Source organism: Aythya fuligula, chromosome 14, assembly GCF_009819795.1.
Source record: "Aythya fuligula isolate bAytFul2 chromosome 14, bAytFul2.pri, whole genome shotgun sequence".
Taxonomy (NCBI): domain Eukaryota; kingdom Metazoa; phylum Chordata; class Aves; order Anseriformes; family Anatidae; genus Aythya; species Aythya fuligula.
Genome location: NC_045572.1, coordinates 15402968 through 15418328, shown reverse-complemented (window position 1 = coordinate 15418328; position 15361 = coordinate 15402968). Strand labels below are relative to the sequence as shown.

The window sequence follows — 15361 nt, the reverse complement described above, 5'->3', positions numbered from 1 at the left end:
CACCCTTACGAGCATTCTGGATAGGAATCCCTACAAATTCCTTAATGCCATTTATTCTGCTGCCTCGTGTTTTGAGACACAGACATAAGCTAGCTGCTGTTGTAACCATGAGAGCTGATAGTGAGCGATGACATCTTCTTGGGCCCACTTTGTATAATTCAATCTCCAGCTACGTGGCCCAATATAATCCTCAATTGCGAAGTACAGTCCAGCATGTGGCTCCTCAGCCCAGACTTCCCTGGACCACTTATGTGCACCCGTGCACCTGCTGGCAATTATAACGCTTCTCAAAAAAAATCTTATTCCAGGCACCTACTGTTTCCAGAACAGGTTTGTTTTCCCCCTGCAGGCATAATTCTTCCAGGAAAAAACAAATACATGAACAACAAAACCCATACCTGGTCCAGGGCTTAATAGCTGGAACCGCTAGAGGGCAGGTTGCTTTCAACCTGAATTCTCAGAACATTTTTATTCCTAAATCCATTTATACACATTGCCTCAGCCATGGTATTATGTTCAAGCCAGAAACTGTCTACTCATACGTAGCCATTAGTATTTGTTCTTCGTTGGGACTTTGCCACAGGAAGAAATAAAACAGAAGGAATGAATTATGTCCAAATAGCATCCGAGCATGCTGTTAACACCTGGGGTCATCACTAAGCTTCAACACCCCACACGCTCTGCATGCAGTTCTTCAGCTGTACATCTCAGCTGCTGCGTAACATGCAAAGCCCAGCCTCCCAGGTATCCTGAAACTTGTATGAGCCCTACAAAATTTGTAGTACTATAAAGATGTACTTACGTCTTGCAGAGCAAGCTACTGACCACGCTGTGGAGGATCTATATCGTGGGCAGGAGAACAGAGAGCCATTTTAAAGGGACCCAGAATGAGATTACTTGACCCCAGTAGCACAAGGCAGCAGCCATGCACTGGCTCCCTTGTTCCCTCAACTTCCTAGTTGTTTTTCCCATTTTACCTGCAATACTACACATCCACAAGCAGAATTTTCAGTTTTTCTATCACCTGCCAGGCCTTACACTGAAAAAAGGTACGGTTACACAAAATACAAGTCAGTTTGAAAGACCTCAATCGCCTTTAATACGACTTTACACCAACATACTATGAATAATCAATTTGTCCAGAGGAAAAGCATCCTCTTGGGTTTACAGAAATATATGCACAATTACAGGGTTGGCTGGCCACTGATACTCATTTTAAGGCTAAGAGATCATTACAGATACAAAGGCACAATCAAATACTGCTCGTCAGCTGCAGGTGTATTCAAAAGCAGTGAACTAATTAGCACAGTAATGGCTGAATCAGCCCTCTGCCCTGTCTCCTCCCACAGTTGCTACCGTTGGAGTAGACATGAGTGAAACTCACACTTTGCTCCTGCATCATCACACAGCAGGCTGGCACCCTAGCAGGAACTGAAGCCCCCATCATACAATCCATCGAGCTGTCAGTTCAGGACCCGATCTGGTCACTCTCCTGCTGTCTCTGCTGAGAGGCACTGGCTAAAGAAGCAAAATAAAACTTAAGCTACTGCAGCTTCATCGAGGGCTGTCTTGGCACCAGAGCTGCCACCAGTTCTGGTGGCTCTGCTGGCAGGCTATGGAACTAAGGCCTGCCTGAGCAACACCCTGAAACTTTTTTTTTTTTTTTTTTTTTTTTTTAAAAAAAAGGAATACTAAAGAACTCAGCACTTGTTTTTAAGGTAGAGGGGTGGGAAAAAGCACAAGAAGAAACAAAGATATATGACAATAAAGGTTAAGGTACTTTTATTATAAAAGTCTATACAATGAGCACCAGACATAGCAATGCAATTACATCTGGTTTAGTTATATATATATTCCATATCTATATATCCATATAGATATATAGGTTTTGCTTTTACCAAAGTAAAACTGTTATATCACAAAATGCCTAGTTCTACCATTTATTTATTGCTCAACAAGGATGGCACAAAACACACTCATAGCATAACTGTTGCCATGCTTATCTACTATACTGAATAAACAGCCAAACACTGCATAACAAACACAAAGCAGCTGTTAATTCTGAATTGGAACCAGTCTGATCACTCACTCACTTATAAAAATATTGGAATCATATAGATTTAAGCATTATAAAGGAGGAATATATTATTTAAAACATTTAAATAGTGCATATTGACATTCTGCATGTGGTATATAAAACACAAACATTCATGTACAACACTATACAGTACACATTAGTTTCAATGTTTGGATACACCCGTGTCTGCAGACTGATAGAAAAGTAACTGAAGTGTACATTGCACAATGAAACTGAATAAAATTGATAAATGGTCTCGAGACTAGTTTAACCTCATAAATCTCTAAGGTCCCAGATCATTTTGCTGTTTGAAAAAAAAGGCATACCACCAGTGCTCAATAGTTTTAGTGCTTTTTTTTTTTTCTGAATTCCAAAATTACATGCCTACAAGCAGAGTAAAACAAAACAGGAAATATTCTACAGTACTCAGGTGAAATCTGAGCACTAAAACCCCTACTTTCGATCTATTTCATATGCTTCATGGCAGAATAGCAAGTCTATGAGGTTACATGCTAGCCACTTTTTTCTTTGTGAGAAAGTTCATTTTTGGTCTTTCATAAAGCAGTGTGAGTAATAGCTATGTTGACATCAGCCAGTCATAAAAACATGCAGTGAGAGGAGGTGCATGCAAAACATGGCCACAATCAAACTGATACACTGAAGAAAAAAATTGAGAAAGCACCAGATAAAATTAACACTTAGATTTTGCCAGATCAAAAACAGCTGCTGATGGCTGCTGCAGAGCAAAAAGCTAGCTAAATCATCATTCAGCACAGCAGATGTGATGCTCAAAACATTATTTAGTTTCAACTCTGAAGCTAAATCATGCAAGGCCCATAAACTGTTTTGCTTACATCATAAGAGTTAGATAACTTATTTTTATTCTCCAACTGTAAAACAAAACTGTGACAAACAGCAGTAACTTCTTCACTCAAAACCATCAGTTCACCCTGTGGTGTGCATGAACTACGCTGATTTTAGCCCTTGATACCATACTTGTTTCAGGTAGAGTGGATTTTTAACTGACCTAAGAGAGCTCTTCTCTGCTAGAGCTACCCAAGTCTGAGCAACATCGGATTTCCCACACACTGAAATGTTCATCCTGTTCAAGATCTTCTGAAAGTGGAGATGCAGTATCCAATTCAGACAAAACACTATGTCACCACTAGCTGATAAACAATAACCAATTGAATGAACAACAGTAACATAAGTCCTGTAGGCAGCATGTGATATAACTTTTCAGTTTTCCAAGTTTTAGAAGACACTAAGTAAGGTCACTTTCTTGTTTGTCCACTGTAATCTTTATCAAGGAGGAAACGTGACCACTAACGAGCAAAATCCACAGATGGTAATTATTACTGTTATAGATGCAATTTACTAAAACTTAAAGTTGTTCCACAGCAGGTCTTTGGAAGGAATTTCAGGCTGGCTTTTAAACGTTCCAGGAAAAAGAGCTGTATTTTTAATTTGCTGACTTTTTTCCCCACCCTACAATAAAATAGGCAACAGGAGTAGTTCAGTGTAGCATTATGGTATAAATAATTTCTTCAATAATGCAAAAGCTTAGTAACAACAAAAGTCTCTGAGTTCTTGAACACCAATAACAAAATGCTACGGTTGTTTTGGAACAAGATGAATGCATCTAATACAAAAATTTTGATGGAAATTGTGTTTGCTAAAGTTGGATAGCGCAGTCTCAAACTTACAAATCTTATTTGCTCTCTAGACAGGACCTACTTACCGCTCAAACATGTTATAGTGGCACCACAATAAAGTGCACAAACTGGGTTCTTTCAACAGTGCATGACAAATGAACATAAGCACCCGATAAGTACAGTGGTAGCATACGGAAACGTTATTCAATGTTTTGGAGGAACGCAAGTTAAATTGATTTTGAAGAATCCTGTTTGCTGATTAGGACTTCTAAGAGCCTAAGTTTGGCTTTAATTTTCTTGTACTCCCTGTACTCCTCAAGCATTGGAACACGATCTTCTTTCTGTACATTCCTGTAAAAAGAAGCACACCTAAGTTTCAGGAAAACCCTCCATGATGCAGCAAATCAAACATAAGAGCAACCATGTGCAGTTATCTTAGGACAGAAAAGCGTTGTTGTCAGGCAATTCACCAATAACAGACTGTCATATTTTAGTTCCTGGCACTTAAAATTGCCGTCACCTAACAAAACTGAAGCATTTATTAAGTGCAACTTATTAACAGGATATGAAGATTTCAGACCCTGTGTATATATTAAATAAAAAGACAAATAAATTTAAGTATATCTCCATTTTCACTGTATGCAGACTGACCCACAAATTGAGAGCAGAATATTAGTCTTATTTAAGCCTGGATTACAATAAATTAGTGATTAATAGGACTTTCTTTTTAAATGAACTCTTCATTATTAACCTCATTATTTTCCATTAAAGTCAAAAGGAGTTATGTCCCAATTTCTGCAAGTGTACGATGAAGCCCTGTTAGCTGAATTTGCATGACTTATGGTCTGGGAGTTTATAGTTACAAGAGAAATACAACAGGAAGTGTACTTAAATGGGTCACAAAAAATTGGCCTCTTAGCATGTTGTTATTTTTGTTCATGATATGATACACTTTGAAAAATCTCCTACAGCACAAACAGGGAAACAGCTCAGTTGAACTCATAACACATTCAAATAAGAAGCCTAAAAGAACAATACTGGAAAGAGTAAAAGTGCTACACCCCTTTAGTGTTGAAGCAAATACCCACTGTCTGGACTAACCTGCTGAAAAAGACAGACAAATAGGTGATTCTTGGGCAGGGAAGTTTGCCTGTGTACCTGAGTTTGGTTGGTTTTGTTTGTTAATAAAACTACTTCTTTAAAAAAAATGTAAAGAAATGGTATTTTTAATAAAAAAAAATTTCCTTGTTATGATTTACAGACTCTAAGAGAGGAAACAAAACTCTAGAGCAGAATTCCTCCACTACTGAAAATACACGAGAATGTTATCTCCTTCAATATATTATTCAAAGTAAAGATTAAAACAGATGGTAAAATTCATATAAAAAGCTGAAGAAACACTTGGCTACAAAACAAAGCTGCTGTCCCACATGTATTTTTATGCTAAACAAACCTTCCATTCTGCTGATAAAACTCCTCTTCAAATTCTCGTAATGTCTTGCGTAGCTTCTTTTTTTCAGCTCTGGCCTTCCACAGCTGCTCCAATAATTCAGGCCTAAACAAAAAATATTGTTGGCCATAAAATAAGGTTTAGGTTCTTCAAAGCATACTCAAAAACAACCGAGCTAACTAAACTAATAATAAATTTATCTTGCTTACAAGGAATATGGTATCTGATCGTGAAACATCGAGAACAAACTAGTCGTTAATAAAAGGGTATAAATTTTCTGCTGTCTACACAGCTCAAGTGGGTTGAAGAAGATTTAGAAATACTAAACAATTCACTAAACACAAGAAAATCTTAGGCATGTCAGAGAAAAGAATGCTCATTCAAGCCAAACACCTCCTGAGAAATGCTGAACATGTCAATCCTTTTCACACATCATCAAATTTGGTATCATGACTAAGTGCCATCAGTACAACTTCTGTAATAGAATTAGTCATTTCTTATTTATACACACATAGAAGCAGCTCGGGTGCTTGACAGCCTAAGGTCTCGGGTCAGTTTCTCTTGACCATCTTCAACATCAGACTCTGAGTTCTCAACTGGGCTTAAAACAGACTGTGTCTGGACAGCAGTTTTTAAGATATCATTCAGGTCCGCAGACAAACCATCACTTTCCTCCTCTTCTTCCTGAAAGTCAAAGCAGAAATTCAATATAAGAAACACTTCAGTTCCCTATTACAGGTGCTTGGCAATATGTTTTTTAAAAATGTATTTATTGTACACACCTTAATTTCTTCAAAAAAATGTGCAGTTTCACCTTCAATAATAGGCTGTAACATCTGCCCCCGCCTCTTGGTTGATGGTGAACCCTGCAACATTACAAGTTTGATTATATGCAATTAGACATTAAATGCTGGTCAGAGTTTTGTTCAAGTTGTGTAACACCTAAAGGTAGTGATTCTGACACAAAAAAAGAGACTGCAAACAGATTTACAGAGTACAAACAAAACAAGCTTAAAGACCAAATGGCCAAGATGCCCAAAGCATCCTTAAAACAGCAGAAAGTGTTGTAGTTTGTAATTTACATAAAAATAGCTGAAACAGTAGCACTCTTTGAATTTTCAATAAAAAACACTCTACATGTTTTGTATAAAATTTGTAAAATTTGTAAAAAAAAAAAAAAAAAAAAAAAAAAAAAATTCACGTTCACTCTTGTTCCTCCCAAGCCACAGGCAGATTACAAAAATGAAGTTAAGGCCAGAGACATTTCATATCTTCTGGCATGCACACAGCAGGAATAATTCTGCCAGCTTCTCTTTCTAGACTACCTGAATCCCACCAATTGGAAGTGCTACACCAAAGTCATCTATTACTACCTCAGAGTCAACATCCTTTGAACTTCAGCCTGAACAGGTATTGTTGTGATATACAGGTGTTGCTGTTGGCAGCCCGTTACACACGTGCTGTTACGCTCTGCTCATCCATTATCCCTGGACAGTATAAACACTTTCAACAGATGGACTATTTGAACAGGAGGAAGGTGAAACATGAAAGCCACACGGACAATGACCTGTCAAAGAACTTCTATTAGAGGGGCTTCCTGCCTCTTCTAACAATGCCATACAGGCTTCAGCATATGTGATTAGTACACCACGATACCGTGACAGGTATCTCATGAAAGCAGTTGTCACATAATCCAAAAAGCAATTCTTGAAATACCTGGCATAGAATACAGCCTACCTAGAAGCTACCACTGAACAGTCCTTGGCAATTAGAGTTCCACTTGTCTTTCTTACAGATTTCAAAAGCAGAGGCCTGTGAAATGTTGCCTATAGCACAGAACATGAATTATATTATTAAGAGCTCTTCTGAATTTAAAATCCTTTTGGGTGGCCATCACCCATCCCTTTGTTTCAAAAATTAAAAAAAAAAAAAAAAAAAAAAAAAAAAAAAAGAGATTGATATTCATAAGGCTATTGGCAACATGAAACATCTCAACCGAAGAGCAGATTTTTGAGAAACGAGTTAAAACCCAACCAGTCAAGGACACCAATAACAACGTGCGTCTCACCAGTGCTGGAGAAATGCTTAGGTATTTAAGAGCAAATTCTGTGTGTACAGAATTCCGAAAGGGCTACTGACTTAACATTGCCCTTAAACTGAAACACGATTGCAATGTAAATCGTTTGTCTATAAAATCACCTGCTCAAAATGTATATGGAAAAAAGGAACAGTCTTGAGAAGTTTTTTGTTTTCAATCTCAATGTTCTTCAGCTTAAAGTGGGTAGCTAAGAACAGTCAGAGTCAACGTAGACTGTAGATTAAGTTGCTGCTGAGTAAGACACTGCCCAGTTACATAAATCTGATAGAGGACTGTTTTTATGTAAAGAGATTATCTCGTGTCAGCTATGCAGTTCCTTCCTTCTAAAAGGGTCAAATGGCTAATATCAAAACTATGTTTTGTTCCAAGCTCGGGTCAGCATTGCAAGATTTCGATTACAGTTCCTGAAGAACAGACATCTAGCTGGTTGTCATTCCACAACTGCCTTTTATCATGATAAAAAAAAGAAAAAAAAAAAAAAAAAAAAAAAAATGTTTTATCAATCTCCTTGCACAATACAGACACTTTTCTTCCTCATCACTTACAAGAGGGAAAAGAAAGAAAAGAAAGAGCACCACAAGCTTGAAGGAAATGAAGTGAAGACACAATGAAAGAGCAGATGTTGTACAGATGCTGCAGGCATTGGTAACAGATCTCACACTAGGGAAACAAAAAGGAATGGAATGGTTCCTGTGGCCATCCTATTGCTCATGCCTCTGGTAACACTAATCTGAACTACAGAAGAGAGGCAAACTTCATCACAACTGGTGTGACTATTCCTTGGAGAACCAGGAGTACAATATGTACTGTGGATCTATACCTAGCACAGTGCCTTGAGAACGTCAGCCAAGGAAAGTTATAACAGCTTATTTACTTCCACTGGGAACCATTTACTTCTTCAGAGCTGTCAAGGTCACAGAGAGCTTTGAACTGCGCTGCTCTCAGCAGTAAATCAAATGCCTCAAATACAATGACATCACCTTCTATCTTCCAAAAGAAAGATGTGTTTTATGGAACAGTATTCCTAGCTTTTCTAAAGCCAGACTAACACTTAAAAAGTGGAAAAACATAAATAGCATGTTTTACTCACAAGAATAGGAGTAATGCTTGCTCTAGTTAACATTTGTTTTACAAGTCTGTATCTGTCATAAAGTGGCTTCACAATATGTCTTTCTTCTCTAGTAACCTAAAGGCAGAGAAACCACAGAATTAATCATACCAGTCACTCAGTAATATACAAGCAAACACAAAGTGGTATGCTTCTCGTGCCAGGCCACAAATTCCAATTAGGAACATAAAACTAGTTTAAACTGTGTGTATGAAATGGGATTTATGGAGAGAAAGGAAATCAGAAGGTGCTTTCTCCCTTTCCCTCCCCTCCCCATCTCTTTTCTCAGTTTAAACTTCTTCCTGAAAAATATAGTCAAGACTTCCTAAAAGTTAGGGGAGCTTAAAGAGAAGCAGACCCTCTAAAGACCCGTAGAAAAAAGGAAATAAGGGACCAAGAACCACAGAAAACTGTGTAACTAGCAATGATGGTGACTCTACAGAAGTGAAAGGGGAAAAAAAGATGAAATTATAGAGAGATTTTATCTGATACCTGATTTCACTCTTAATTCTTGGCCGCTATGTTTACAAACATAGTAAATCTTGAAGGTTATCATCAGCATTTACTGGCATTTTCTAAGGTGATTCCAAATCCAGTGCCAATATCACTAATACCATTATTCTTCCTTGGTTTTCAGCACTGAACGGCTTGTTCAGATACATATATGGTGGTGCTGATTATAAAGTTAGTATGCCAAGTCCAGAAGGCTAATAGAATAGTAACTGGAAAGGACTAGTGATGCTGATCACTGCCCATGATTCAAAACCCAGAACTTTAGGCACTAATTGCTGGTCACCTCCTCTAACTTCCATATCTCCAATTATATAAAGTACATGTCACATACTTTAGAAAAAAAGTGCCTCAGCATTTTTAGTTTTGTGTAATCCAGAACAACTTTTCAGGAATTTTCCTGGAAATGCAATAGTGCCATTATTTAGTTCGTTAAAGATTTCTTTTTGTTTCACAAGCGTTGCACCAAACTATACCAATCACTGCAAAATACAAAAACCTACTGATCTGCAGAAAAGGGCCTAGGTAACAAATCAACACCTGCATTCTAACTTCCAGAAGTCAGTGCAGTAATTTCCTCTGATGGCAACATGGAAACTGTCAGATAACTTTGTGTTTGGGAAAAAAGCACCATTAAATTCTGGTATTACTGCTGCACAAGAATTACTGTTATTAAGTGCATAGCTTGATGAAGCAAACCAAGTATTACCGGCCGTCCATGTTGACTTTCATAATACAGGAGACTTTTCTGGAGGGATGTTTTCTCTTCTACCAAATGGTCCTTTGTCATTTTCTGTCAGAAGAACAGTTCACGTTAATCAAACACAAGCCACTTCAACAGTTGTTCTACAGGTATCAGCAATACCGGTGCTTTCGCCAAACTTAGCTTACTTAACAGCATAATGTCCCATCCTAATCCATTCAAATCTGTCCAATATTGTCAGTAAGTACTTGTAAATATTTTAAGAAAGACTGAGCAAGGAAAATGTGGTTCATCTTGATCATTTCCCTACAGAGTCTGAAATGGGAGGGCTTGGGAAAGCGCTGCTAATAAAGCCATCTTTTTGTTGATGAAACAATATCTAAACTATCTGACCATACTCTCTCCCCCTCCCTTATTTTCTTAGAAATGGCCGAACCATAACCTTTATGTTTACCTTTATGTCTTCTGGCAAACATCTTTCAACTCGTTTTTCCTTTAATCTTTTCAAAATGAGTTCTAGTGTAGCTTCCTTGGTGGGCTTCTTCTCTTTCTGCACAACACGCATCTCATCTCCATTTTCTTCATCCTCTTGGTCAAGAGAAGAACCAAAACTTTTTGGAAGAGTGTTACTCCGTGGACGTGTTTGAGGTATGAATTCTCCATCTGAGCTCTTCTGCTTTGCATCTGAAAATAGAAAAAAATATTTAATCCAAAGGTTTAAAGAATTTAAGTCCCTCAGTTGGTTAATCTGCAAACCAAGAAACACAGAAGTTTGCATGGGCAAAGTTTCTCTTCTAAAAACAAAGCCAAAAGAATAATTTGATTTTGCTTCTGCAATAAAATAAGTCAGAATCTAGAAATTAAAGATTTTTACTGTCCTGGGAAATTCTGCTGAATGACTTAGCACTTCTATTTCAGTCACACAGATAATTTGTGTTTGTACAAAACCAAAAGTATAGCATCCCTTACCTTTTATTTGCTTTCTTAATTTGGTAAGGTCAGTCATCCATTTTAAAACTTTAGGATTGGCTGCAATATCACTATAGGAGGGCTGAAAAATAATACAAACAAAGTTTTATGTAGACAAGCACATTAAAGCTTGTTCATAAACATTTCATACAAGATTTGGCAATATTTTTGGCAGCAAAGGTGACTAGTAACATGGGTGCCACTCTTAGAACTTGGTAAGATCTCAATGTCAATTTAATGAACAACACTTGTGAAAATAAGGTTGAAACAAAATATCAGAGGTTGAACCAGAGTAGTAAAGACACTTTTGTCTCCATGTCTCATCAGATATCCCTTCAGTCAGATCGAATGTCACTGCCCTTCTCTGGGCTCAGGCATTATGGCATGTTTTCTAGCATTGCTGTTGTTCAGTTCACTTTTGTAAACAGCAGCATATAACAATATTATTCTCATTTGTGAACTCAGTTGCTCAGTGATGAAATACAAGCAGTAACTCTACTGTGCAGTCATTTGTCCTGAATAAAAGCAGAAGTGGCAACTTACCTTACTGTTTTTCTCTTTTTCAAATTGTTCTTCAAATTGCTTTATTTTTTTCTGTAATTTCTTGACAAGCTGATAAGGCGTCTTGTCTTCCCTTTTGTCATCTTTTGAGCTGAAGGATGCTCTTCGTGTTCTGTATTAAAAACATTTTAAAATGTCATTTAAAATAATTGAACCAGTGCAAACAACTGTATATTTGAGTAGCAGGTGACTAATTTCTGTATTTTTTCCTCCAGTTCATAATTCATTCTTTTCAGGTTTTCAGTCAGAGATGTTTACTTACTGAATCCAAATGCTATCATCCACTGCCTTCAAAAATGATGTATTATTTTCTCCTCTCTAGTTTCAGTTATACCCCTAACAGAAACAGCTCTTTGGTGAAAAACAGCATTTGAAATTCATGTGTAATAAGCATTTTAGCCACCAAACAAGATCTGAACTGTTTTAATGACAATGTAACTGACAGCACTTTAGTTTATCTAAATTACCTAGATTATCAGTACTTCCTGAAATACCTGGCAAAGAACGTAGCCTAGTCTAGAAGCACCCACTGAAGAATTCTTGGTAATTAGACAGCTTCACTTATCTGTCTTAGATAAACTACTAGATGCTTATCTTAAAAATACTAAGAATAATCTCCATCATCTAATCTGTTTGATTTACTAGTACATTTCTGCAGTATGTGATTCGGGTTTTGAATCACGTTTTGCACTTGTTCAGCCCCTTGACATTTGCTCCTTGTGAAAACTGTTTTCATTTCAAGACTAACCATAAGAATTTTCTAGTACATGTATTATACAAGGCGCCTGAAAGATCTCTCAACACAGCTAGTAACATCTACGTAACTCAAGATATTAGATGCACTAATCTAATAATCCACTACTGTCGATCCTTATTAGTTTCGGAATGAGAACAGCTATTATAATCAGCACTTTTCTGCAGGTCAGCCTTCTGCATCATTTTAGCAGTACTCATCGACCATCTTCTGCTGCTAGCTGAGGAACACTGAAAAGTATTTTTTTGTATCAGTTTGTCAATGGAAAATTAGAGATTATAAATTTGGTCTTTCATGCTCCAATTTATTATTTTATTATTTTTTATGGGGTTATTTCTTCCCTAACAAGCAAGGAGATTTTTCTCAAACCGCTTTTCACAGCAGCATTATACAGCACAAGCCACAGGTTATATACAATTTTTGGAGGATCACACTCTCCAGCATCACACAAATAACTTGCAGCTTAATTACAACTCAGCTTTCACCCGCTGGGTTAAATGGGCTTTCTCCTCTAAATCCACAAGAGAGGACCTTCATTAAGAACTGTCTATACTGTACTGCTGTCCCACACCTCTCCCTCTAACAATTGATTCTTTCCTATAACCCTTCTGGATAAAGGTTTTCCACAGCCCAAGTGAAGAATCTTCTCAGATTATTGCTGCATGTTTTTGTTGCAAGGACATGTGTAACTTGGCTCTTTACTGGAAGTGGATACGTGAAACAAAGCTGAAATTATGCAACATGAAGATAAATACTCATGCTACTGAAAAAAGGAAAAACTTCCATAAAATCATAGATCAACAATCCAGTAAGGACTGGTAAAAAAAATATATATAACTAACATCTATATCTTCAGCCCAGGAAGTGCCATTACAGTAGGTTGCCAGAAGCCCTGACTAAACGCCAGGGAAAGCTCTGTAGGCTTGTCCTATTTTTACACTCTTTCCCTCAGCACCTGCCAGTGGCCCCTTTGGGAGAGACGGTACTGTCCCAGAAGAACCTCTGCTCTGATCCGCTATGGCAGTCCCTGGCTATGCAGAACCACCAAATGGTCTTCAATTAATTCATCATACCATGAAAACCTTGAGGTTCTTAATCAGCTGAATTTTCACACTGGAAGTAACATCTCCTGTCCCAACACCATGCAAGTTGCATTAAAATACAATACCTAACAAAAGAAAGTGCTTTGGATGAAGAATCTAGCGTTTCTGGATCATGTAAAAAACGCTGGCTTTGCCCAAAATCCAAACTACGATGTGACAATATTGGGTGACAGTCCTCTTCCAATGGATGATTTGTCATTCTTCCAGCCTGTGGGGAAAGTTGAGCTTCTCCAGATTCACTGTCTTCCTGCCAAGATTTGAAAGCGGGAAATGGATCTATAAGATAAAAAAAGGAAACAAAATGGTACTTGTCTGTTAACAGAATTACAAACTAGAGTCAAAAGGAAACAAAAATGTGTACCCAAAGCTTAGTCTTGTATGCTATAAAGGATGTGGTGTCATACACAAAGTGAATAAAAACAGTGAAATACATCAGAAAGCTACAAATTCTGTCATATAACAACTGAAAGAAATATGTACTGAAATGAAGTATGCACACTAGGATCCCTTTTTCAAAGTGTTTCTTACAAGTATGCATTTCTGAAAAATTCAACAGTGTAAAAGCATTATCATCAGAAATCTGAAGTTACAAGAATATATTTACTGTCTGTTGCAACATATTGATGTGGAATTTAAATTTCATACCTTACACATATGCTTTGAAAGATTGTCCTCTTGATTTTGAGCAAGATAAGCCTACAGTACTCATTCATTTAGTCTTTTTTAAGAAGTGTTGTTTGTTGGGTTGGGGGGGGCGGTTGGTTTTGTTTGTTGTTTTCTTTTTTTAATATATATTTAAATCCATCTTGACACCACTAAGAAAAAGAGATTTCTTAATTTGTGGAAGGTGATTTTTTTTCAGGCAGGGGACTCCAAAACAATTTTTTTTAACCCATCTGAAAAGTTACTTGCTAACATTCCATATAATTCTCAGCTATGGTTTTCTTGCCATCTAACAAAAAGCTGTCAGAGCCTTCCAAACACTTTTGTTTAAAACTCACCCCCTTCCCTTTCAGAACTTTGCCTATATTTTCCACAGTCCAAATAGAAATTTTGAAAACTGGGTTCGAAGTGTGCAGAACAACAATAAAACCCACAAAGTAATCTTAAAAAAAAAAAAAAAAAAAATTAACCCTTGTACCTGCTTTCCAGTGGACATTTACTAAGTATTATGGGGGAGGTTGTTTTGTTTTGGTGGTGCTGGTTGCGTGGTTTTTGTTTTGTTTTTCAAGCTAGAACCTTGCCTGTTTGCACAGTACAAGATACACGAAGGGGACCTTTGGGAGGAGGGGGGTAGGTAGGGAAGAGGGAGGTAGAGGAGGAAGGAACAAAAAAAACTTGCAAATCAGAACATTCCCAAGATAAGGGACAGCAGGTGAAGGGTTAGTTAGAAAGCAAACCATAAACTATCAAAAGGCAGATAACTGAACGTATGGCGAACCATACTTACCCTCCCCTTCTCTCTGCAGATGCATTGTTTTGAAATCAATGAGGGGGAAAGTGATAGGGCATGGCGCTAATAAAATGAAAAAGAATGGCAAAAATACTAAAGTGAACACACAGCACAGTCAGAACAAACCATACATAACATGTAAAGCAGGAAGATACAGTACCAGGGAAAAAAATCCCATATTATGGGCCAGGTGCTGAGCACCCTCGACTTCCAAGCAATTTCAATGGCACTTAAGGATGCTCAGTCCTTAGCAAATTCGAACTGCTTACTGAAAAGGTTTACAAAGAACTGACAGAGTAATCGTAAAGACTTACTGAAATTTCATAAGAGTCTCGTGCATCTTCATGTTCACAAAAGATAAGTTCTAAATATAGTTTTGCTCACACTTTGTCAATAAAAGATGGTAGTAATTTCCAAAAAGCAGGACAAATGCAGAAAAATACATTCAGAAAAGTAGATTAACTGATCTGCATTTTCCCCTATTAAAGCAGCAAGTATTTAATGCTCATTTTCAACAGCTCTATTGGTTACAGGCCATTAAAATTGCCATCAAACAAGATTTAATAATCCAAATATCATGGAAGATTTGGACCAGTACAGAGTTCTTTACAAAGCCAAGTACTTAAACGGAATGCCACGAGGACTTGCAATGCCTTGGAAGGCTGAGACCCCAATAACCATTCTAAAAAGGACTAAAGAATAGCCCAAACTGAAAAACTTCACAGTGAAATACCATGTCTTGTACAATACCATGATTTCAATACTGAAAGGCATTTAATATAAATGTATATATAGGTATGTTACATCCTCTTCAAATTTCATAAAGTTGGATAAGCAAAAACAAAGCAACTTTTATGAAAATAAAGAAATAATGAAAATGGAATCCACAAACTTTCTAAGAATATGTATTAAACAGATAG

At 37.2% G+C, this 15361-nt stretch overlaps 1 protein-coding gene across 4 annotated transcripts in view; it reads right to left on the bottom strand.

Moving 5' to 3' along the window:
• Positions 1-1757: 1757 nt before the first annotated feature.
• FAM13B (family with sequence similarity 13 member B) overlaps positions 1758-15361 on the bottom strand; it is a 46215-nt gene continuing 32611 nt past the window's right edge. For 2 of the 4 annotated variants that reach the window (XM_032197050.1, XM_032197051.1), the window contains exons 15-25: positions 14439-14504; positions 13054-13264; positions 11114-11243; positions 10571-10652; positions 10056-10285; positions 9608-9691; positions 8371-8466; positions 5965-6048; positions 5694-5866; positions 5186-5287; positions 1758-4083 (exon numbers count right to left, since the gene is read on the bottom strand). In XM_032197050.1, the coding sequence (XP_032052941.1) occupies positions 3960-4083; positions 5186-5287; positions 5694-5866; positions 5965-6048; positions 8371-8466; positions 9608-9691; positions 10056-10285; positions 10571-10652; positions 11114-11243; positions 13054-13264; positions 14439-14504 (1382 nt within the window). In that variant the 3' untranslated portion in view covers positions 1758-3959. The remainder of the gene's footprint in view (positions 4084-5185; positions 5288-5693; positions 5867-5964; positions 6049-8370; positions 8467-9607; positions 9692-10055; positions 10286-10570; positions 10653-11113; positions 11244-13053; positions 13265-14438; positions 14505-15361) is intronic. The other 2 variants (XM_032197053.1, XM_032197052.1) reach the window with 2 other exon arrangements.